This window comes from Pinus tabuliformis, chromosome 7, assembly GCF_031772625.1.
Source record: "Pinus tabuliformis cultivar Carrire ecotype Pingquan chromosome 7, CPIR1, whole genome shotgun sequence".
Lineage (NCBI taxonomy): Eukaryota > Viridiplantae > Streptophyta > Pinopsida > Pinales > Pinaceae > Pinus > Pinus tabuliformis.
The window spans coordinates 1,708,444,015-1,708,469,507 of NC_142293.1; the positions used below are offsets into that span (position 1 = coordinate 1,708,444,015).

The following is a 25,493-nucleotide window of genomic DNA, read 5'->3' on the forward strand; positions in this document are numbered from 1 at the left end:
TAGTGGTGCAACCTAAGAGACTGTAAAGGCAAAGAAGGGGGCACACTACCTTGGGTTGTGCAAACTAATGGAGAATGAGGGATTGTAGGTTGGAGTGCTATTGGAGTTTAGTACCTTGGCCTTGATCATGTTTGGCACTAGTTATGTACCATGGATGGCTTTAGATAAGCCTTTTTCCCTTGTGGAGTCATAGCCCCAGCTCAAAAGTGACCCAATATTGAAAGAGCTAGAGCATTAGAGTCTACAACTAGGAGGAACATCCCTCCCAAGCCTGCAACCAATCATTGGACATTAAAAAGATATATACTTTGTTCATTATTTTATGTTAAATGCCATGTTGTTATGTTTTAATATCGTGAATTATAACGTTGTGGTTGTGTATGTTACTCTACATGCTTGATTTAAATGAAGTTTTGTGTGTATATCATATAAAACAGAATATGGTTAGCATCATTTGCAAGGCATATTATTATTTTTATCATAATGTGGTTATTGTGGTGACTTCAAAGGGAAATTGGATAATTTCCCATACTTGGCCACCCCAACAACAAAAAGAGGTGGTCGAGTACATTACAACTTTTCCATTCACATATCTTCACCATTAGGGGGAAGAGGAGTTCAAAAACTTGGTTAAGTCATCATGGGCTCCCTTTAGTTCAATGATTTAATCCTCGACTTGTATGCAATTTTCACACAACCTAAAGACCCTTAAAGGAAAAGGTGACTTCTTGGGCCAAGGATACGAGGAAAAAGGACTTTACAACTCAAGGAAATTGAAGTTGAATTGGCCACATTTGATTTTAATGGGGTATTTCAACTGAACAAATGTCACATCTTGGAGTATTAGAAAAGCAACAGGTTAAGTTCTTATTAGATGAGGAAAGGGAATGGAGGTTGGAAAGCAAGGCCCTATGGCTCGAGGTCGAAGACCAAACTACTAAGTATTTTTAAAAGTACACCAACCAAGGGAAGAATTTTAATACTATTTGGGATTTGGTCAATGACAAGGGGCATTCAATAAAGGGATTTGGGGATTAATCACTTTAGCCATTTATTCAAAGCTCATATCCATGAGCATATAGGATCCATGCTAAAAATTTTGGAGGCATTTCCTAAATTTGTGGAGGAGAACAAGGCATTATTTCAACCTGTGACTTTTGAGACGCTGCTAGGTATCATAAAAACATTTTAGAAAGGTAAGAGTTCGAGGTTCAATAAATGGACTATAGAGTTCTTTGAAGATTTGTATGATATAGTGGATGTTGATCTACTAAGAGGCATTGAACAAGTTCAACTTTCAAGGAGGATGCCAAGTAGTTTCAATTCTATCATGGTGTAATAATATCTATAAGATTATGGCTAAGATTATTGTTGTACACGTGAAGCCATTGCTCTCAAAAGTGATCTCTATGGAACAATTTGGGTTCCAAAGAGGAAAGTTGATAGATGAGGCAATCAAGTCTGCTCAAGAAGGGGTTCATCTGATCAGAACAAAGGAAAGACCCATTGTTGTGTTGAAATTGTATCTTTCTAAAGCGTATGCTCAAGTATCTTGGAACCTTTTTTTTTAAATTTGCTATTACATATTGGGTTTAATATTTGGATGGTGATTGGGTAACAAGGTGAGTTATATCTTCTTCAATCTCAATATTAATTAAAAATGTTGGTTGGAAGCTCTTTAGGCCTTCTAGAGGTTGTCAACAAGGATGCTCGCTTTCCCCATATTTGTTTTTGCTTATTATTGAGTGTCTTGGCAAACTTATAATCAAAGCCAAATATTCTCGTCTAATTCAGGTGATTACAATGAGTCAAGCTATCTCTATTACTCATCCACTCTTTTTGGATGATGTTTTTCTCTTCTATTGTTATAACATTTGTAAAGGAAAGTGTCTTAATGAAATTATAAAAACTTTTATAATGCCACAAGGATGTTAGTGAATTTAGAGAAATCAGCTATCTATATTCCCAATTATGTTGATGAGGACAAAAGACAAGTTGTGGATATATTTGATAATCAAACTCACTCATTAAATGAAGGGTTCAAATATCTAGGCTATAACATCAAACCCAACAAATATAGCATCACAAATTGGAAATGGTTATAGACAAGAGTGGAAAGCCAAATTTATTTTTTGGTGCAATCAATTTCTTTTGTAAGGGGTTCAACTCATTCTCATAAAATTTGTTCCAAAGGCTATCCCAATAAACTAGCATCTTATGGCACTTACTCCAAAACACATTCTAAATAGTATTCAAAAGACGGTATTCAATTAATTATGGAAGAGTTCTACAAAAGATATGGGTTCCCATCTAGTTAGCTAACACTCCCTAAGGAGCAAGATGGTGATGACTTAGAAATATCTTTGATTTTGGGAAGGCACTAGCGGGTAAAACTTAGAGGATTTTTATAACAAGGAACAACTTATGGAGGGATATTATGATAGCCAAATAAATATCTCCAAGAACCATAAGGGATTGGATAAAATCTCAACATACGACTCTTAATTCATCTAATCAATAGAGAGCAATATTTCTAGCATTTTCAATGGTAGGGTTGCATCTGGCCTGGCCAATCAAATATGGTAATAGGGTACATACTACTAGAGATGTTATTTTTGGGTATGGTCAAGACATATGAGGATGTTATATTACTCAAATAAATAATGTGCACATCAAGATCAAGGTAGGAAACAATGAGTTAGTCTAGGTCTTCAATCTCTCTAAAGGAAATTATATTGCAAAATTGGGTTCTCAATCCCTGAAAGCAAATGTGTAGATCAAGATAAAATAGTGGTTCAAAGAGTTATGGAGGTCTAAAGCACTCTTAAAATGCATTCTCCTATTTGGTTGATACTACAAAACCAAGTACTAACTCGGTCCAAGATGATTCATAAGATTTTCAAAGATTTGGGGTTTTGTAATTGTGCCATGAAGACCCTACACATCTTTTTGTAAATTGTCTCATCACATGACAAGTTTAGCATTAAGTGGAGGCACATATCAACTCTATGTCTTTGTGGGAACAACTAACAATAGAATCTTACTACAAATCTTTCATGGAGCAATCAACAATGAAAAAGAATCATATCATTCCTTTTGTGGTGACGGGGGTGATTTCAAGGGCATGCAATATAAGTATATTCAAGTGCAAGTATATAACTCCTTATATGGTGTTTATATGGTGCCCTTACATTTGTTATCATGGATTAACCCTCATAAGCACAATGCTTCACATTTGATTAGACGTAGTCCTATAGGCCCAATCATTGACCATTCTCATCCTTGGGGCTTTTTCGATGAATCCATACTAGAGAGGGGTCATCATTTCAAGATAAAATTTGCAATATTTTTCCCTAACAATCATAGGACAATCATAGGATACATGGTAAAGAAAATATGAGGACAAGTACTAATAACATGGGTGAAATTCAATGCTTTATTTTCTTTACTCAAAACTGCAATTACAAAGAATATATTGAGTCTTCATGTTTTTGGGGATTCAAATCTTGTTATTAAATGGACACAAGGATCCTCATAAGTACTAAGCTTGGGACTTAAGGACTTAGCAAATCAACTTAAGGAAATCATAAACTTATTTCATGATATCTCTTTTATTTATATTTATAGAGAACACAATCTCTTGGTGGATACACTTTTGAAAGTGGCACTTAATCTTTCTTCAAATTCTATTGTTTTGGAGGAATTCAAGGATGATTCCCTAGCTGCTCGTCAAACCAATATTTTCATTTAGTTTTCTACATTATTAGACTCTCAAGAAGGCTCCTTTATGGCCTTGTTAAGAATATTTTTTTTGGTATCCAATACATCTTGGAAAGCAGAGTCTAGAAGCATATCAAGTAGAAGAGTTGGAAAAGGACGAGGAAAATTTTGAAATTTTGATGCTGTCACATCACCTACAGAATGCATTTTCAATTTCTTTTTTGATATATATATGAGAGAGAGCTACAAATACAAATGAAACATTTACAAAACCTGTGTACACATACATACATGGAGAAATAGAAATACAAGTATTTGACATGACATAAGGGAGATGGAAATACAATTATCTAACCTGGAAAATATTCCCATGTTAGATACTTGTATTTCCATGTCCTCCATATCTGGTTTCCTCGTGTCATATGACTTAACATCCATCATTTTTTCTAAGGAATTTAAAAGACACATACATTTGCATTAGTACAAATAAATGGATTACATCTGATAACTCATCATACCAATAAAGATACAGCCAAAAGGCCTGCTAAAAGGCCTCCAACAATCACAAAAACTGATTTCAAACGGAATTGTTAGTGGCATTAAAGAAACAGAAATAAAAGGCGTTGTCCTAATCAACGATCCACCAAATCACTTCACAAAGCAATTAACCGGATTGGGAGGATCTCCTTATCCACACCTCGATTAAAGCATCCATTGTTTATTTAAATTGAAATGTAATATCATTATCCAAAATTGCAAAGGGGAACAAAGCACATGGAAACAAGCAGAGAAAAGATCTGGATTATGTAATATACTTCAACTCCGTCTCAGTATGAATATAAATTTATTGGAAAAATAAAAAAAAATAAAAATAAAAAATAAAAAAAATTCAAATATGCCCAAAATAAGTCAATGGAATTCATAAGTACAAGAAGCACTGTCAATTAGGTTTAACTTTGGTGGCTGAAAGGAATGATTGTTAATCCTCCACATCTACATTCAATTCTCGCAAATGACATATTAAGCTTATATCAAGTATATTATTATAATAGCTTTGGGCCTGGTTAAACAGCCTTGGGCCCTGAGGATTCTACCCTTACCTATGGGTTGGAAACCACGTATTTCATTAGAAAATAAAAAATAAAATGCAAGAAGCACAAACTGGAAAGCAGCAATCTGAAAGGCATCTCTTGAAAAGGAAAAATAAAAAGCATAAAGCTAGACAGGTAGGAGGGCAACGATCAAAATAAGAAACAATACTAGGAGGAGTCATTATCAACCTGAAAGAGCAGTGATGCGTTCATGGATCTTTTTTCGACATCGGCGGCGAATACTGACAAGATCACGATGTGACTTGGGCAACAGCTTTGTGTCCTTAACCTATCATGGGAAAGATCAAATATATTTAGTTCGGGCCTTCATGGATGAAAAAAATAGTTGAAGAAATAAAACGGATTTGACAACAGCCAAGCAGCTAAATTCAGTTCAGCAATGCAAAATCTTGCATTGGCATGATGTACTACCGTTCAAAAGCATTTCAATGAACTAAACCTTCAATTGTTTATAAAATTTGAAAACAAATGAAAGAGCGAGATAACTATAACTTGTGTTTTACCTCCCAGCACCAGAGACAAGTTTCAGATTCATCTTCGAGAACATCAGCATCTGCTTTTGGAATGCCATAGAAAGGACGTTGTCCAATAAGCAGCACTGAACTTCTTACAGCTGCCAGGCTGATCTCTGCTCCTCCATTTTGATCTATTTTGTCCTTCAACTTCTCATAAATCTGCTGCACTAGTTTTGAGTATGGAAGCCTACTTTCTTCCAGCAATCGTGCAACAATCACATTGGTAGTGTTGCTCCCCATATCCACGATTTCATCGGAGCCTTCAGAGCTATATTTTTCAAACCCTTCACTGAAATACTGGAACAGTGAAGAAATTTCCTGCTCAAATTGGCGAACACGAGCTGCTTTAGACTCTGAATCTAAGGTTTCCAAAAATAAAGAACGCTTTCTCTTCGATCCTTTTTTCGTTGAAGGCGTACGTGACGCGGATGAAACCTTTATTTTACTGTCGCTGCTACCAGATGCTTTTACAGGACCGTTGGGGTTTATAGGGGTCATCATAATGTCATCGGTGCATAAAACGCATTGCTCTTCAGAAGCTTTAGGCTCGTTTAAGTCGCCCGATTTCTTAAATTGTGTGGCTCCAGTACAGGGATTTACATCTGATTTAATGGTACAAGATTTCAAAGGCAACGAATCCAGTTTCATGTTCTTAGACTTTGGCAGCAGGATTGTTGTTGCTTCTGCAGCTAGACCAGGGGAACGAGATGAATATAAAGGCGAGAGCTCAGGCTTTATGCCATCGGAACTCGGCAACAAAGTTACAGCATTTTTCGGTGGTCGTCGAGGAGATTTTATAGGCAGAGAATCCTTTTTGCTGCGCTTGCAGTTGGGAGGGGAATTTACACTGCTTTTTGGAGGTCGACTACGAGATCGAGACGAAGGATTACAAAGCTGTGTCTCATTTTCAGTAACCACGGGTTTAAAAGGCTTTTCTTCGGCGTTCGTGATAGAGAAAGGTGCAACATTTTCATCATTTTCCATCTTTCCCCCTTCTACGATGCCCGACATAGAAACAGCTTCAGCCATCATGTAAAGGCCTGGATACCAATTTGGATTTTCAGAAAAGCGGCCGCGGCCGTGGCCGAGCAAGCCTATTAAAAAAATAAAAAAATTTAATACTGAGCAGGGTTTGCATACCTGATATTGGTAATTTATTGTGATTCCATGAACAAATCCTTTCACAACGGCTGTGAGCGGAATTAACAGAGTGCCAAGGATTGCATAGGCAAAATCATATCTTTCTAAAATATCAATATTTAACTTCCAATCCCTACAAAATGCACATCCACAGAATCGGCGAAGTATCAGAAACTTGATTCAACGACCAAATTGAGCAATGAAACACCCGGAGAGCTGAAATTTCACGATACAGCCCTCTCTGTGGCCTCGGCCCCTCCTGTGAACAGATCTCCTTAGTTTAGATAGAATGGGCGTTCAGCGTGATCACACTGGCGAGCCAAAAACAAGGGTATCAGAAGTTTAACGATATGAGAAGATTGCGGGAAATGCAGATGGGAAAATGGGGAATTTGAGTTCCCTCTAAAATATTGGCCAATTTAAAATTCCCGCCGATATTTGAACTTTGCCACCAGATTTTCCAGATTTTCGAATATTTAAATATTTACCACCACGGTCACACCATTGGCGCTATAGAGATCCGTGTGACAAGGATTACTCAAAACTAAACCACGTGACTATGGCTTTGATTTTTCCACTCATAATATCTAATGTTAGAGAACACACAAACCTAGACTGTTTATGTTGCATTTATCTTAAAAAAATATTAATGGAATGGAACATGACATTAAAGGAGTTTAATTTATTAATGGAAGATTGCAAAAACGTACAGATTAGAAATGGTAAACATTATAAAGCATATTAATGTTAAATACAAAGGTATTTAATTTAATAATAAATATATAATTTATTATCTAACAAGAAATCGGGCAAGAAAGAAATAACTCTCAAGATAAGCAGGGAGAAAGCCCCGCTCAACAACAAAAAAGTGAACTCGACAATCCCTTAAGCATCAATAATTATGAGGATTCGAATACCACACAAAATAAATCTTCATTTAACAGCAACGCAGATCTCCTAGACCAAACTTCTTCTCCGACTATCTTCAAAATGACGAACACAATAGATCGCGAAGCTAAGACACCAATGTCCCAAGAACTAGAAGAGATGAAGGAGATGCAAGATAAAGGAAGTTGGAAGACCGTAGAGAAAAAAAAGAAAGCTACAGCACCAATCTCGCCAAGAAAGCCGAAGAACCAAACAATTAAAAACTAAAAAAATTATAGGTCCGATAGACCAATTTGGTCTCATAGACGTTAACCACTATCATCATTATCATGCGTCTATTTTATTATTAGATATATATGTATTATTATCCTAAAAACTTTATTTTAATATGATATGTATTGTTTAAGTTTTGAGTTTATACTAAAATAAAAATTGTATATAGCATATGGTAAAATAATGTAATGTGTTTGTTTTTATTATTGGATATATATATGTATTATTATCTTAGAAACTTTATTTTAATATGATATGTAAGAGTGTATTCTTTAAGTTTTGAGTTTACACTAAAATAAAAAATTGTATTATAAAATGGTTAGATAACATATGGTAAAATAATGTTTTGAATAATTTTAATTATATTAGTAATAGTGAATTTTTTTAATTGGGTTAGAATATTTTTTTTTTAAATTAATGTTTGGATGATAGTCACTAAAACTATTATATTATAGAGAATATGTTAAGGTTGTTTATTTTTATGTATATGTTAGGGTTGTTTTAGTAAATGTGTTAGGTTTTTTTTGTAGGGCTTGAATATATTATTGCATGGAAGTAATTTCCTTTGTATTATTGTTAAATTGGTTTGGTTTTTAACTTATATATTGTGGCATCATAGTAGTGATAGCAAGTGCCATTAGGGGTATAAACTTTTCTTTGAAGAATGTGGTCGTAGGATATGGAAATTCTGGTTTGAGCCATCAGATGCAAGTACTCCATGGATCACCTCTAGGGCCAAGACGTGTGGATAGAAACAAAGACGATCCGCCACTGGGATGAATTGGAAAAATTGTATCAAGGAAGATGCTTCCCTAAGGTAGTCAAGAATATGAAATATGAAATAGAATCAGACAAAATTGGGAGTTACATCCAACATATGAAGGATCGTGCCTTGATATGCAAGTTCATTGGGATTTGGCCAACAAAGAGAGCATGGGTTAGATGGATCTAATAAAAAATGGCAATTGAAGGGACACATGGATCTTGAGCTCATAGCACAGGGTTTCTTTACGATGATTTTTGCAAATTTAGAAGAACAAAATAGAGTATTCAAGGACAGCCTAGACTTTTTCAATAATGCAATCTTATTCATGAAATTCTAGCAAAGTATAACCCAAAAAAAAATCTCACAGTGCCAATTTGGGTTCCCCTAGGGAGAATCTTACAAGGTATTGGAAACATGAATGCAGATTTTGTGAAATTATTCAAAGTGACCAAGTGGGGATGCTACACATCATATGCAAGTATATGTGTGTATATGAATGTCTCCCAACCACTACAAGAATCAGTCGAAATCTCCTACCATTATGAGGATTGGAAACAACCTCTAGATTATGGGCATGTAGCATTAAGATGTTCCAAGTGCCATGAATACAACCATTTCTTCAAGGATTGTCCCCTTAATCTCATAGAGGCAACAACAAAAAATTCAACCAAAATTGGATCATGGGGATTTTCAGAAAGTCCAACCTCTTCGAAAAAAGCCTCAAGCACAAAATGGGGCAACACCAAAGGAGCCCTTTCAATCCAAAAACCATTATGAGGCAATGACTAAAGAGGAACAAGATATGCCAAATCAGGTACACCCTTAATAACCGAATCAAGTGAAGGGAATTAGAAAACTAAAGGTGGAAGCTCATAAGAGAAAAATGCCAAAGGAATCCACAAAGAACACACCAATATAGAAAATTGGTATGTCATACATATAAGGAACATGGAATGTTGTTGGGTCAGGAACATGGATATGGAAGAATTCACTCTCTCAAACCTCATTGAAGCATGGAAAGGTAAGGACCCCGGAAAGATACTAGATCAACAAAAAGTTGTTTATATAGACATATTTGAGCTAAAAAATAAAATGAATGTGACTTTGAAGGGAGCAAGTTCATCCCTAACAAGTCTTGGCATTCAAACACAAAGCTTCAAAGATAGTCCATGATCCAAATTGGATCATTGTATTATTTTTCATTCATCTTAACTCTTTCAAAGTGGAAAAAAGTGGAGGAATCAGCACATCAGACCATTTTTACCAATGGTCCTAGTTTGAAAAAAAATGGGTCAAAAACTTTAGGAGCCATTTTGAGGCCTTAAATGAACACTTTGTGTAGTCCCGACCTTATTATGGATCTAGGTTCCATAATCTACACATCGATACCTCTCCAACAACGCAAGGATCACCTTAATCGAAGCTTGTATGAGAAATTTATGCCTCAAAAGTTAACATATCGAAATTGACCACCATAATTCAAAGGATGCCACATCAGCCCCTGCTATTCATGGAAAAGGGGCTAACCACGTGATCATGATGAAGAAAACTCAATAAGAGTCAATGTTGTAACTATAGTTAAGAGTTTAAGGAGCCAAGCTTAACCACTAGTAGGTTATCGAGCCATGTTATAACTAGGTCACTAGGAAAAAAATTTATGCCTCGAGCCATGTAAGTTATCGATCCATCTATGAGAAAGTTATGCCTCTCGAAAGTTGACATATCGAAATTGACCACCATAATTCAGAGGATGCCACATCAGCCCCCACTATTCATGGAAAATGGGTTAACCACATGATCACGATGCAAAAAGCACGAGAAGAGTCAATGTTGTAACTCAAGAAGAGTCAATGAAGAAAATTTTCTATTGTTAATGAAATCGTACTGAAAACAAGAGACACAAATTTCTTCTACTATTATGCGGAAAGGAAAACACACGATAGGAACACATGCAATATCATGCAACCATCAAAACACAGGGAACACAATGATTTTACAAGGGAACCAGACTGGGAAAAACCCCTCCGCTGCTTTGCATTCATTCAAATGAGAATATGGATCAGTTACAATTATTGCTTCACACATGAAGCACACCCTGCACTGCAATTTTGATCTCCTGCTCACTGACATGTTTTGACCAACACTTAGCCAAAATAGGCCTCAGCCTTCCTCTTGTTTATGTTGGGCATTGGATAATCCAACGTTCCCCGTGTGTTTTGCAACATGGCTTAAATACCTCTCGTGGACCAGTTAACTCTAGCGATGCATTCGTTTACTAGCACATGCGGGTTTTGGTGTAACGACAATCGTGATTCCAACAAGTGGTATCAGAGCCAAAGGTCTCGAGTTCGAATCACACTTGGCTCGCGCTAAGGGGAGATTGTTGGACATTGGATAATCTAGCGCTCCCCGTGTGTTTCACGACATGGCTTAACTGCCTCTCATGGATCCTTAACTCTAACGATGTGTCTGTTTACTAACACCTGCAGGTCTTGGTGTAACGAAAATTGTGATTCCAACAGTTTCCTTAAGCAATCCTTAGAGAAATTAACCCTTGAAAAATAGGAGAATTTCTTATTTCCTTGCACAAACCCTGAAGGAATTGATCACCTACTCCATACAATAATTGTACACTCAATTAGTATACAATTTAGAATTTTAATGATGCCTTTTCCTCCACTCAAACTAGGCAATTCGAATTCCATGCATGACTAGGAGTATTTTTAGTAAATTGATCAGTTAACTAAGAGATAAGTGAGTTAACAACATTTATACTACTCAGTTGAACACCTACTGACTCGATTCTAGACTAGAGCTCAGATAATTGAGTTTAACTAACAATAACTCCACTCGATTGCTATATTTTAGTAATCAACCCATGCACAACTCTCCTTCTAGCCTACAAACTTGAATTTATTGATTTAACTAGGAGAAAAATCCATGTCCCTCCAACTAACTGCATTCTAAGTCATCGTGTTGATGTGGAAAATTGAATTTATCCATTTAACTAAGGCACAAGTCAAATGAAGCTTTTTCATGCTACAATTTTAACACTCCCTCTTAGGAAGAAAAGGATTTTGCACAACCTCAATCTTGCTCCAATGGAATGTATTGTAACACAACTAACACGCCTTCTCACTGTTGTTGTCACTAATGCAACTGAACTGCAACTGAGAAGCATCCAAAATATTGAATCAATTGTAACTATGAGTTGCAACTCTCTTAAGTCTCTCACTGCTACTAGCGTGCAACTATCAGTCAAGATCTAACTACATCAACTGACATTGATCCTTCTGCTACTGAATATTGTGGGCCCCTATATCAAGGGTAATGATCCATGAGAAGAGTATACTGCAACTGTCGTTGCTCTCCTATGGACCTTGCCAAATATTTGCAACTTTGGGACTAAAGCTCTACATCACCCCGCCTCACTCCTGGAGGTATGGTTGCATGCATGGCAAAATCTACCTCTAGTTTGTAGATATTTTGTACTTGTCTAGTAACAACATGCTTCAAATAAGCTTTCCCCTCACTAAACAACACATCATATCCATGGTCTTCAAGTACAGCTACAGAAACTAGATTTTTCTTTAGACCAAGCACACACATTACATCCTTTAGGTGAATATGGGAGCCTTACTCCCTTTCAAATATGACAGTTCCAATCCCTTTGGTTCTATATCTTCCATCAGCTCCAATCTCTATGTGTAATTATAAGTCCTTCTCCTTTAGCTTGTTGAAGAACTCCTTACTTCCTGTCATATGATACAAGGCACCAGAGTCTAGGTACCACTCACTTCCTCTTATTGTGTTTGACATGAAAGCAATGAGGGTGAAATCCAACTCAAATTGTGATGCGAGAGCATCTCCTCCTGCTCTTGTTACAGGCTCCTTATTGGATTTATTATGTGGACACTTAGTTGCATATTGTCCAAACTCATGTAAGTGAAAGCGTTTAATCTTACTAATGTCTTTCTTCTTGCCATGGTTCTGGCTAGATTTTGCCTCACCTTTGGCATTATTTCCTTTGCCAACTAGAGCACAGTCTTCTTCCACATCAGATTTGGATGTGACACCATATCTAGTGTTTCTTCTGATCTCCTCTTTGCACCAAATTAGACCAAAGTCTCTCCCAATCTGGTAGCTTGTCTCTTCCATTTATTGAATCTTGATAGTTGTGTCAGGACTTCGAAAGGCCAAGGAGTGTTAAGCTCACAAGTTCAAATGATGCCACATTTTCTCCTGCTCCTCCAAGTTCATCTCGAACTTGAGTGAATCTGGGTAGGTATTGGGGAATGGTTTCATTTTTTTTCATGCAAATGTTCTTGAGCTTATCTCTCAATGCCAATTTCTTTGCATCACTATTGTTGTGGAATAGATCTGTGAGAGTTTTCCACATTGCAAAAGGAGTCTCCTTTCCATTCAAGTTCGAAACCACGTGACCTTTGACACCCTCCAAAATAATCCTCCTGCCTTTTGTTGTGTCTTTCTTCCACTGAGCAAGTGCTTGTGCATTTGATGTCGATGGTTTTGGAATATCAGTTTGTGTGTATTCCCATACTGCATTGTCAAGCCTCAATCCATTGAAAGACATTTTTCCCGCATTAAATAGAATCTGCACTAAAAACTTTGCAAACCAAAATTTATGTGAGAGAAGATATGGAACCTAGTTTCTATGTAGTCTTCCATAGCTATGATACCATGTAGAAATGTCAAGCAATTTGCTATTGTTAATGAATTTGTACTGAAAATAAGAGACACAAATTTCTTCTACTGTTATGTGGAAAGGAAAACACACGATAGAAACATATGCAATAACATGCAACCATCAAAACATGAGGAACACAACAATTTTACAAGGGATCCCAACTGAGAAAAATCCCTTTGTTGCTTTGCATTAATTCATATGAGAATATGGATCAATTACAATGACTTCGTCACACATGAAGCACACCTTGCACTGTAATTTTGGTATCCTGCTCACTGACCTGTTCTAACCAACACTTAGCCAGAATAGGCCTCAACCTTCCTCCTATTTACTTGCGCGATCCTTGAGGAAATTAGCCCCTACAAAATAGGAGAATTCCCTATTTCCTTGCAGATCCTAAAGGAATTGATCACCTGCTCATTACAATAATTGTACACTCAACTAGTATACAATTTATAATTATGCATTTTCTGTTGGGTTGTGTTATATTCTTTCCATGTAGTTAATAGGGGGTTTGAAGGGCACCCGTAACCCCACTCTATGGGGTTCGGGGCAGCGCCCTGAAAATTTTTGGTTTTGGACCCTATGTTAGGTTGGGCGGACCCACCTATGGTTTTGTGCATGATTTTTGCACATGTTTTTTGGACACGATGGTTTTCGGTCCATGGTATTGGACATGATGGTTTTCGGTCCATGGTATTGGATGCTTCGACATGTATAAATATGTATTGTAACATTGAAAGGAAAATAACGAAAAATCAAGTTGGTAGTCCCAGTTTTGGAATCCAATGGAAAATCTCTGTGTATATGTGTTTTATGTGTTATGCTCTCACATTGTTTATTTTTCTATGTTTTAGAATTCGTATGCAAGTAATTTTTGTACAGGGTTAAAACCTACATTTGGTATCAGAGTTCTTTTGGCTTCAAGGGGACGCCTTTGTTGCTGAGGGGTTTCGCTCGGGCCTGTGGTAGACCCTATTCAGTGGGAGATCTACGAGATCGATTCTGGTGGTGAAAGAAGATGGTGAGCAGTGGAAAGATAGAGATCGAGAAATTTAATGGTCAGAGTTTTGAGTTGTGGAAACTCAAGATGGAGGATTTGTTGGTGGATAAAGATCAGTGGATTGTGGTAGATCCAGGTACTAAACCAACGAGAGTGACCGATGAAGAATGGAAGAAGTTGGATTGGAAGGCAAAGAGAACAATAAGATTGTGTGTCTCAGATTTAGTATTGCTGAATGTATCAGGAGAAGCTACAGTAAAGGCTTTGTGGGACAAGTTAGGGACTTTGTACCAATCTAAGTCTCTGGTGAATAAACTGTTCCTATGGAAAAAAGTTGTATAACCTGAGGATGAAAGATGGAGACTCAGTGACAGAGCATTTGAATGCGTTTAATATTGTGGTAAGTCAGTTAGCATCTGTTGATATTAAAATTTCAGATGAAGATAAGTGCATCAGTTTCTTGTGTTCTCTATTAGATTTGTGGGATAGTCTGGTTATTGCAATAGGTAGCAATGCAACTGGCTTGCATTTTGATGAAATAGTCTCATCCTTGCTGACGGAAGAGATGAGACAGAAAAATATGGAGAGCTAGAATGGTGATGCCTTGTCTGCACGAGGACGGTCCCAAAACAAAAACAAAAATAAGTCATCGAGTGGGAGATCTAAATCTAGAGGGAGATCTAAATCTCCAGGAAAACCTATAAAGGTGGTGTGCTGGAAATGCGGAAAGGAAGGGCACTTCAAAAGGAACTATAAATCTAAAGCTCCTGATAAAGGAAAGGGATTTGATGATGCTCCTTCTATAGAGGCGAAAACCACCTCAGATGAAGGTGGAGATGTGTACTTGGCTTCTTCAAGTACACATGTAGATCATGAGGCATGGTTGATTAACTCAGGTGCATCCTTTCACTTCACTCCCCATAGAGAGTGGTTTTGCGAGTACGAGAAATACGATGGTGGTGATGTCTTCTTAGGGGATGATAGGAAGGATAAAAGCATTTGTCACGGAAAAGTAAAGTTGAAGTTGCAAGGTGGAAGAGTTAGAACACTTTCGGGTGTTCTGCATATTCCTGCATTGGCCACAAATCTGATTTATGTAAGCAAGTTGGACGATGCAGGTGTAAAAACAGTGTTCGAGAAGGATACCTGCAAGATGGTTTGGGGAGCACTGGTATTGATGCGAGGAGTTCGGACTGGAAATATTGGAGAGAAGGGCCTTCAAATACTTCATGGTAAAGGTATGGTAGAAGGTATGAGTAATAGCTCTCTGGATTTTGATTTCTGTGAAAATTGTGTATATGGGAAGCAAAATCGGGTGAGTTTACCCTCTGGTGGTAAGAGGACGAAACATATATTAGAGCTTGTGCACAGTGATGTGTTTGGACCTGTGAAGGTTCCATCACTAGGTAAGTCTATGTACTATGTATCATTTATAGATGACTTCTCAAGGAATACATGGATATATTTCCTTAAGAATAAATCTGAAGTCTTTGACAGGTTTAAAGAATTCAAGGCTTTAGTGGAAAACCACACAGAGAAGAAGATAAAGGTGCTGAGGACAGATAATGGTGGAGAGTTTTGCAGTAAGGAATTTGAAGAATTCTGTAAGAAGTGTGGTATAGCATGGCAGAAGACTACTCCATATACACCTCAGCAAAATGGAGTTGCAGAAAGAATGAATAAGACGTTGATGGAAAGGGCAAGAAGCATGCTCAGTGGTACCAGGTTAGGACAGGAATTATGGGCAGAGGTAGTGGATGCTGCATGTTACCTGGTCAACAGGTCACCTTCATCAGCGTTGGAGGATAAGACTCCAAGAGGTATGGACTAGTAAGAAACCCTCTCTTTCACATCTAAGGGTATTTGGATGTGATGCATATGTACATGTTCCAAAGGAGAAAAGAACCAAGTTGGATAGTAAATCTGAAAAGTGCATCTTTATTAGGTATAAGGATGGTTTAAAGGGTTATAAGCTTTGGAACCCAGTAACAAGGAAGGTTGTGTACAGCCGAGATGTGGTGTTCAGAGAGGTGAAAGATGTTATTAAACATGAAGTCCAACCAAAGGAACCTGAGAAGATAGAGTTTGAGCTAAAGGAGGAAGAACCAGACTCTATAGTAGAGGAGGAATCAGAAGATGAAGAGCCACAAACTCCGGCTTTGAGAAGATCAGTTCAAGAAAGAAGGCAGCCAGAAAGGTATAGTCCATCTGCTTTCTGTTCAAATTTTGCTTTTTTTGTTACTGATGATGATCCCAGAACTGTGAAGGAAGCAATGGATTCAGAGGATGGAAAACTCTGGAAAGAGGCCATGGTTGATGAAATGGCATCTTTGCACAAAAATGAGGCTTGGGATCTGGTGGAGTTTCCAGCTGGAAGGAAACCCATTGGCAGCAAATGGGTGTTCAAAAAGAAGACAAATGCAAAAGGAAAAGTGGAGAAATACAAAGCTTGGTTGGTAGCAAAAGGTTATTCCCAGGTGCCAGGAATTGATTTTGGTGATATTTTTTCTCATGTTGCTAAGGTGGCTTCTATTAGATTACTTTTATCTGTTGTTGTTGCTTTTGATTTTGAGGTAGAACAGATGGATGTGAAGAAAACATTTCTTCACGGGGATCTGGAAGAGGAGATCTACATGAAGCAACCTGAAGGCTTTGCGGTGAAGGGTAAGAAAGAACTGGTATGCAAATTAAAGAAGTCTTTGTATGGGTTAAAACAGTCACCAAGGATGTGGTATCAGAAATTTGATATATTTATACGGGGACTTGGCTTCACCAGAAGCAAAGCAGATCATTGTGTGTATTTTAAATTAATTGGATGATATGTTGCTAGTTGGAAATGACAAAGAAGTTATCCAGGATTTGAAGACCCAATTATTCTCCAAATTCGACATGAAAGATATTGGTGCTGCAAACTATATTTTGGGCATGGAAATTAAAAGATATCGGCAAAGAGGAAGCTCTGGTTAAACCAAAGGAAGTATGTCGAGACAATACTGCAGAGGTTTAATATGCAGGATAGTAAACCGGTGAAGGTTCCTATTCCTGTAGGTGTGAGGTTATTTGCTGAACAATGTCCCAAGGCACAAGAAGAGGAAGAGGACATGTCCCGTGTTCCATATGCAAGTGCAATCGGTAGCTTGATGTATGCAATGGTCTGTACTAGACCAGACATTGCACATGCAGTGGGAGTATTGAGCAGGTTTATGTCAAAACCAGGAACGGAGCATTGGACAGTAGTGAAGTGGGTTTTCAGGTATTTGCGTGACACTAGTGTATTATGGTCTGTGCTACCAAGGAAGACCAGGATTGGACAGAGTGTTGGATATTCGTGGCTTTGTTGATGCAGACTGGGTTGGAGATTTGGATCAGAGAAGATCTACAAGTGGGTATGTGTTTAACCTATTTGGAGGTGCAGTTAGTTGGATGAGTAAGAAACAATTTGTAGTGGCACTATCAACTACAAAGGTAGAATACATGGCAGCCACTCATGCAAGCAAGGAAGCAGTTTGGTTGTAGAGATTGTGTTCAAGTATGGGGTTAATATAGGAAGATATAAGGATAGACTGTGACAGCGAAATTGCAATTTTCTTGGCAAAGAATCCTGCATATCATTCAAAGACAAAGCAATTGATGTTCAGTATCACTTTGTGAGGGATATGATAGAAGACAAAAAGGTGTTGCTGGTAAAGGTGGACACTTTGAAGAATACTGCAAATGCATTGACAAAATCTGTGAGCTCTGAGAAGTTCTCTTGGTGTAGAGAGACAATGGGCATTTCAGGGTTGGGAAAATGACTAAGCTCTCTTGTGGCCCCCTGTGGAAAGAAAACAACAAGTGGGAGAATGTTGGGTTGTGTTATGTTCTTTCCACGTGGTTAATAGGGGGTTTGAAGGGCACCCGTAACCCCACTCTATGGGGTCTGGGGCAGCGCCCCGGAAAATTTTGGTTTTGGACCCTATGTTAGGTTGGGCGGACCCACCTATGGTTTTGTGCATGATTTTCGCACATGTTTTTTGGACGCGATGGTTTTCGGTCCATGGTATTGGATGCTTCGACATGTATAGATATGTATTGTAACATTGAAAGGAAAATAATGAAAAATCAAGCTGGTAGTCCTGGTTTTGGGATCCACTGGGAAAATCTTTGTGTATATGTGTTTTATGTGCTATGCTCTCGCATTGTTTATTTTTCTATGTTTTAGAATTCGTATGCAGGTAATTTCTGTACAAGGTTAAGACCTACATTTTCCTCCACTCAAACTAGGCAATTCGAATTCCATGCATAACTAAGGCTATTTTTAGTAAATTGTTTAGTTAAATGTCAGATCAGTGAGTTAACAACAGTTATACTATTCAACTGAACTCCTACTGACTCTATTCTATAATAGAGCTCAGATAATTGAGTTTAACTAACAATAACTCCACTAGATTGCTATATTTTAGCAATCAACACATGTACAACTCTACTTCTATCCTACAAACTCAAATTTACTAATTTAACTAGGAGATAAGGCCATGTCACTCCAACTAACTACAATCCAAGTCATCCTGCTGATGTGGAAAAATGAATTTCTCCATTTGACTAAGGCACGAGTCAAATGAAGCCTTTTCATGCTACAATTTTAACGGGCCATAATGCTAGGTATCTCCCCAAAGAACCTAGATGTACTCCTCGAGTATATGGATGGTTTACACATCCATTTGTGGAAGCAAGTGATGATGTTCAAACCTAGAATGATGGATGAGACATATGTACAAGCACAATGCCTGAAGAACATAGGCCTAAAGAAAGGGAAATCAAGTGGGTCAAAGCATAAGGAGCACTGAGAAGCTTGTAATGAAGGGAAGAAGATGTGGAAAAGTAAAAAAGATAACAACCACAACACATCAATGCAAAGATCCTAGAAACCACTATAACCATTGTAACATTGACAACCATACAAAGGAGAAGTGGTTGAAGTTGCATCCAGAGCTTAGTCGAAAGAACTAAGAGAAAAATACAAAGAAAAAGAATATCATGGCCATAGATTCAAGTAATCATGTGGAAAACAACTCAAATGTTGATGAGAAGATAATATGTATATCAATACAAAAAGGGGCAAATATGAGTAGCCTTCAGCAACAAGAAGAGCATGAAATGAGCAACCTCTTTCATATAAAGGTACAGGTCAAGAAGACAAAAATTGATGCTTTGTCCAACTTAGGATCACAAGTGACTCTCATTGCAACAGAGCTAGTAAAAAATTTGGGATTGGAAGTTTGTGATCATCCAAGCCCATATCCTTTCGGATGGGTAAATAAGGATGTAGAAATAAATTTAACCAAATAGTGCAAAATCATATTTGTTATTAATGTTGATTTTTTATTAAGTAGAACTAGATATAATTCTCCTTGATGTATGGGAAGTGGTGTTTGGAAGTCCCTATATATACACGTGGGATGCAATCTCCATGCCGAGAGTCAACTAATATTGCCTCATCAAGGATGGAAAAATTTTCACCATCAACGTGCACAAGAGAAAGCTCAAATATTTGCTAATAAGTTCTAACCAAGCGAAGAAATTGATCATTTCTAACAAGAAGTATGTTTTATTATTTTAAAGAAAAAATCAGTATGTAGAAGAGTCAATGAAGGCAAATTCATCCCTAGAGAGGTGTACCAAGGAAAAAACCAACAATTGGAAGAGTTTCTACATGCATACAAGGATGTGTTCTAGGAGCCTAAAGGGCTACTACCCAAGAGGGAAGTGGAGCATGAGATCCAACTGTTGTCAGATTCCCCATCGTGAAACATTAGGCTGTGTAGGAAGCATGTTATAGAAGCAAGTGAGGTGAAGAGGCAATTGTAGCAGCTACTAGAACAGAGTATCATTTGACCAAGTTCCTCACCATATGGATCATCTACCATCATTGTGTTGAGAGAAAGGATGGGACTTGACAAATGTGTATTGATTATAGGGATTTAAACAAAATCACGCTCAAGAACAAGTACCCCTTTGCCCAAGATAAATGATTTGCTAAATCAGTTACAACAAGCCAAATACTTCACCAAGTCATACTTAAAGTCAGGATATCACCAAGTTTGGGTAAGGGAAGAAGATACTTGGAAGATCGCCTTCAAAACTAGGCAAGGTTTGTATGAGTGGTTAATCATGTCTTTTGGCCCATGGAATGCACAAACTACATTTATGAGGTTAATGAATGATATATTGCACCCTTTTATAGATTCATTTTCCACTGTCTATTTGGATGATATACTAGTATATAGTTCTACTTGGAAGGAACACATCTCACATCTGATGCGAGTGTTAGAGACATTAAAGAAGCATCAACTACTAGAAAATTTGAAGAAGTGTGAGTTTGCACAACAATATTTGGTGTATCCAGGGTGTGTGATAGGTGGAGGAGAATTGAAGATAGATCCTTCAAAGATGGAGGCCATCATCAAGTGCCTGATGTCGATTAATATTTCCATGGTTAGGGGTTTCATTGGGGGAGTACACTACCCGAGAAAATTCATAATCTCGTTTTTAGTAGTAATAATAGTGTGCCATGCAATAATAATGAGTGGAAAGGGTTTCCAGTGAGGGAAGGGTCAATAAAGAGCCTTTAAACAGTTAAAGAGGAGCACTAGTTCCAACATTACCAAATTTTCACCAACCCTTTGAAGTGGAGACATATGCTAGTGGGTATGTTATGGGAGCGGTCTTGATGCAGGGATGAAGGCCTCTATGCTACTGTTATGGAGTATTTCATGGGGCGGTTCTTAAATACCCTACCCATGACAAGAAATTATATGCCTTGGTGTAAGATGTGAAGAAGTGGAGACACTATTTGATGTGAAAGGAGTCAGTGCCTGCATTGATCATTAGCCACTATAATGCCTACAAGCCTAGAAGCTACAACAAACCAAGAATTACAAGTGGATGTGGTTTCTACATCAATTTCATTTAGTGATAAAGTATAACAAAAGTAGCATAAATAAGTTGGGTGACGTGCTTTCAGGGCCACCCACATCAAAGATCACAACTTTGGGAACTATTATACACATGGAGTCTTTCACCCATAATGCATACAGAGAGGATGAGGAATTCAAGGAGTGGTTTTGGAAGTTGTATATGACTACCATCGTCATAATGGATTACTCTACAAGTTATATAAGTTATGAGTTCTTAAAGATGAGCAACTACAGTTGATTAGAGGGGCTAACATCTCTAAGGTTGCAGGGCATTTTGGTGTAGGGAAGATTGTCTCCAACTTGCATCGGTATGTTTATTGGCTTAGGATGTAAGAAGAGGTAGTTAGCTTCATAAGAGGATGCATGCTTTGTTGTACCAACAAGCCTAATAACAGGAACCAAGGCCTATATCATCCATTACATGTATCCAAATGTCTTTGGGAAATCATTTCCATGGATTTTGTGGGAGATTTACCAATAACTAGGAAGGAACATGATTACCTGTTTGTGGTAGTCAACGGGTTCAACAAGATGCGTGCTCTAATGCCTTGTAGAAAGACCATTAGCATGAAAGAAGCAAAAAACTTGTTCTTTGGATAGGTATGGGTGCACTTTGGCATACTGAGGAGCATCGTGTCAGATAAGGACATAAGATTTATCAATGCATTTTGGGCTACATTGTAGGAGAAGATGGGCACGAAGTTGAAGAAGTCTACAACATTGCATCAACAAACAATTGGGTAAACATAAGTTGTCAATAGGACTTTGGTGCAACTTTTAAGGGGTTACAATTAGAAGTATTCAAAGACTTGGGATGAAAACATGGTATATATACATCACTCTTATAATAGAGCAATCCACACTTCTATTGACAAGTCCCCATTTGAAACTTGTTTTGGATATTTTCAACCATCACCTTTGGTATTGCGTATGAGCAATAAGGATGAGCAAGGGACAACATAATAGGAGATGCCTTAAGGGTAGAAAAATTTATTAAGAAGATTAAGAAAATTGATTTACAGGTATGGAAGACACTGCAAAAGTCATAGAAAGAATATAAGGACATGCATGATCAACACATAATAGAAAAGTCATTTAAGGTGGGAGATAGATTATGGTTACAATTGAACAAAGAGAGGTTGTAGGGTCATGGTAAGAAAATCAAGGCTCTGTGATATGCTCCCCTTGAGATACTATAAAATGTTGGAGAGAATTCCTATAGACTCATTATACCCCCATCATGTGCTTTTACTCAGTGGCGCATGTGGAGAATCTGAAACTCTATGAGCCTCCTATGCTAGATCAGGAACATGAATAATTCCTCCCTTTTGAAGAGGATTTGGCACCAAATGCCCAAGAAAAGTTGAAAGAAGAAATAGTTTCGCAAAAGAGGTACAAAACAACAAGATAGGGGTAGCAGGAAAATTGGTAGCCCTTTGGTTCAGTGCAATCCAGATATCTCCCCACTCTATTTGTTATCACTTTTAGGCAGTCATCACTCCAACATGAGAGCATAATGTTGGGAAAAAAATTAATACCGAGAGGGGGGGTGAATCAATATTAAGGCTAATTCAAACTTCTGTGCCAGATTATATTTAAAATTCAAACTTGGAAATCATTCATGTGAGCAATCAACACCCAATTATAATAAAAACACATGAATAAATCAATCACATCAACACACACCATGAGTAACATACACATGAACACTAAGGTTTAACGTGGAAACCCTTCCAGGAGGAAAACCACTAAATGATGTTTGTTATTTGATTTAATTGTGAGCACCTACTTTATTACATCAATATGTTTGTGATCCACCACTCACAGGAAGCACCAACTCCCTTTGATTGTTTGTTAACACCCATTGGCAGGAAGCACCAACTCCCTTTGATTGTTTGCTAGCACCCATTGACAGGAAGCACCAACTCCCTCCTTTTGTAGACACTGATCTACTTGTCATAAGCACCAACTGAAGCGCCAACCTCATGGATTTGTCGCAAGAACCAACTTGCAACTCCATGGATTTATGCAAAAACCAACTCACAGGAGGCACCAACCCCCAAGATCTACTCATACATCCACTAAGATGGAAGCACCAACTCCCTGTATGCAGGCTCAAACCCACACTCAATAAGGAAATAATGTTCACTGTAAATGGCATCCTTTTTGCCTGTTTTTGGCTCTTTGTTCCATTTTGCTAAAAAACCTTCATTCATACTTGACAACATACACTCATTCTCGGCCCTTGCAAAACTCTATTCTCTGCACATTCTATTGCACCATACAACTTGATCATTCTTGGCCCTCTACACCAAAATCACACTCAACCTCTCTTAGCAGCTTAGGCTCACTCTTGGCCTCTCTTTGCAACACAAGCACACTTAGCCTTCTTTCAATAGCGCACACCCACATAGCTCTCCACTAAGCTCCCTCAACTATGCTACATTCCCCAAATTGCTTAATCACAATATTGGGTTTTGTGCCTCTATTTCACATTGGTTGATGTTGTCTCTATTGTCCTCCATACTATCTGGAAGCGTACTTGAACACATGGTTGTCCATGTTGTTGTCGCATCAAATTGTTCGACCTCTGCAACCACATTAATTCTAAGAATGGGCTCCTGAGCACTTCTCCACACTGACACTTAATTCTCAGTTCATCTGGGTACTGGAACAAGGCTCTTCATGCTTCTTAATTGCCCATAAAGATCAAAGTGTATTACAAGCATGGCTTTCTGAGTTATGGTCAAGTCCCTGAGCTATTTTCTTCTTGTTGTGAGATCCACTCAGGTATGGCGATTCTACACTTAGCTATCTTTTCAATTTAATTCTTTATAGTGTGCAAGAAAGATCAAGGATGGCTAATTATGTCTTAAGACTGGCTCCATTAAATTTCTCTTGTGTGTTGTGGTCCTTCACTGTATTGAATTAGATATTTTGGCAAATTCCATTGCCATTGACTCCATTAGATTAACTCGTGCACTCAAACCATGCATGCACAATAGTTGTTGACCCATCCATCCAAAGCCCAAAGGCTTTCCATTAACATTGTTGCTAAATATAACTCAACGACCTTTTTTTATTATGGCCCCTGTCATGTTGGCCCTTAGCCTCTTGTCCACCATAGGACTTGGTGTTGCAACCACTGCTAAAAACTTTAAGCACTAAACTAATTTTAAGCTTGTGAGGGCTTATTTTCTTCATTAACTATCCACGCCCTTGGTCTCATTTTCTGCATGTAACCTCATGCTAGCACTTAAACCATAACTCTCTATCCTGGCGTTGTCAGCTTGCCTCTGCATAAATATTTTGGGTTGGGCCTTGCGGGCTCAGTTGTCTTGTGGGGTCCTCGCGATGCCTTTCTCATTAGCTGTCACTTTGCCATAATGCCTCGTCATTCTGATGCCTATTGCCCAACACTTCCTCGTTGTGTACCATTAAAAACCATCGGGCTTCCCTTTACGGGCTGAGATGTCTCGTGGGGTCTGCCATTGTAACGAAGAGGCAATCTCATTTCCACTAGGATGAGTTGTCAACCCACATATGCCCGATGTCTAGCAAACCTAGAGACTCTGCATGTGCACCTTTCTAATCCTTACGGAGTAGCCCTTCTTGGATGATGTCATGCTTATGTCATCAACCCCATGTGGCGCTTCGTGAGTGGTTACATGTGTCACCCGAATTTGGCCCATTAGGCCACCCAAAAATGTCGAATTTGCCTACCACGTGTCCTTTGTACAATTACGTCAAGCTAACACCATCCCTGGCTTACATCATCCCGACAATCTTCCTTTGTGTGCTCAATGAAACCTTCAGGGCAAAGTCCGTCAGACTCCCACTGTCAGACCAAGTTGTAATGTGGGCTCTTCCACAAACTAATCGGGGTGCTCTCCGTTGCTCCAAGTCAACTTGCTTGTTTCATTCTGGCACTTTATCTCTGTGCGCCCTTTGTAATATTTCAAGGTTAACTCCTCTAGGATGATTGTTGTGTAGGCTCCACCTGGGCCAATTAAAAGCATTGTAGCCTATAGTGTTTTCAGTCACATTTTCCCAACTCATTCACTTAACCACTCTACTAATTGTTTCACTACATTTGGGAATACTGCTAAACTAAAACTACTCCAAAGGGTTCTCCAACCACTTTTAGCATTGCCACTTTGACTTTAGGGCACCTCAACTTTGATTAGAAATAACTCTTGATCCAAGAAGCTATTTACAAACTTCATCGTACCATTGGAAATCTCTTTCTGATCACTATCCAACTATGTTGCTTCCAAGAGCATATGCTATAATATCTTGAGGCATAAATTCCTTTAAAGCATGGGACTCCCAACCATCATAATCATCATATTATGGCTTCTCCAACAAGCCTACTACTATGATGATTCTCTATAAGAGACTACAACATCCAT

At 38.1% G+C, this 25,493-nt stretch overlaps 1 protein-coding gene across 1 annotated transcript in view; it reads right to left on the reverse strand.

Moving 5' to 3' along the window:
* The window catches only part of LOC149255163 (chromatin assembly factor 1 subunit FAS1-like), a 35,590-nt gene extending 28,890 nt beyond the window's left edge, over window positions 1–6,700 (reverse strand). The window contains exons 1-3 of the mRNA XM_089457177.1: window positions 6,488–6,700; window positions 5,336–6,387; window positions 5,001–5,100 (exon numbers count right to left, since the gene is read on the reverse strand). Coding sequence (XP_089313303.1) covers window positions 5,001–5,100; window positions 5,336–6,379 — 1,144 coding nt within the window. The 5' untranslated portion in view covers window positions 6,380–6,387; window positions 6,488–6,700. The remainder of the gene's footprint in view (window positions 1–5,000; window positions 5,101–5,335; window positions 6,388–6,487) is intronic.
* Between the last annotated feature and the right edge of the window lie 18,793 nt (window positions 6,701–25,493).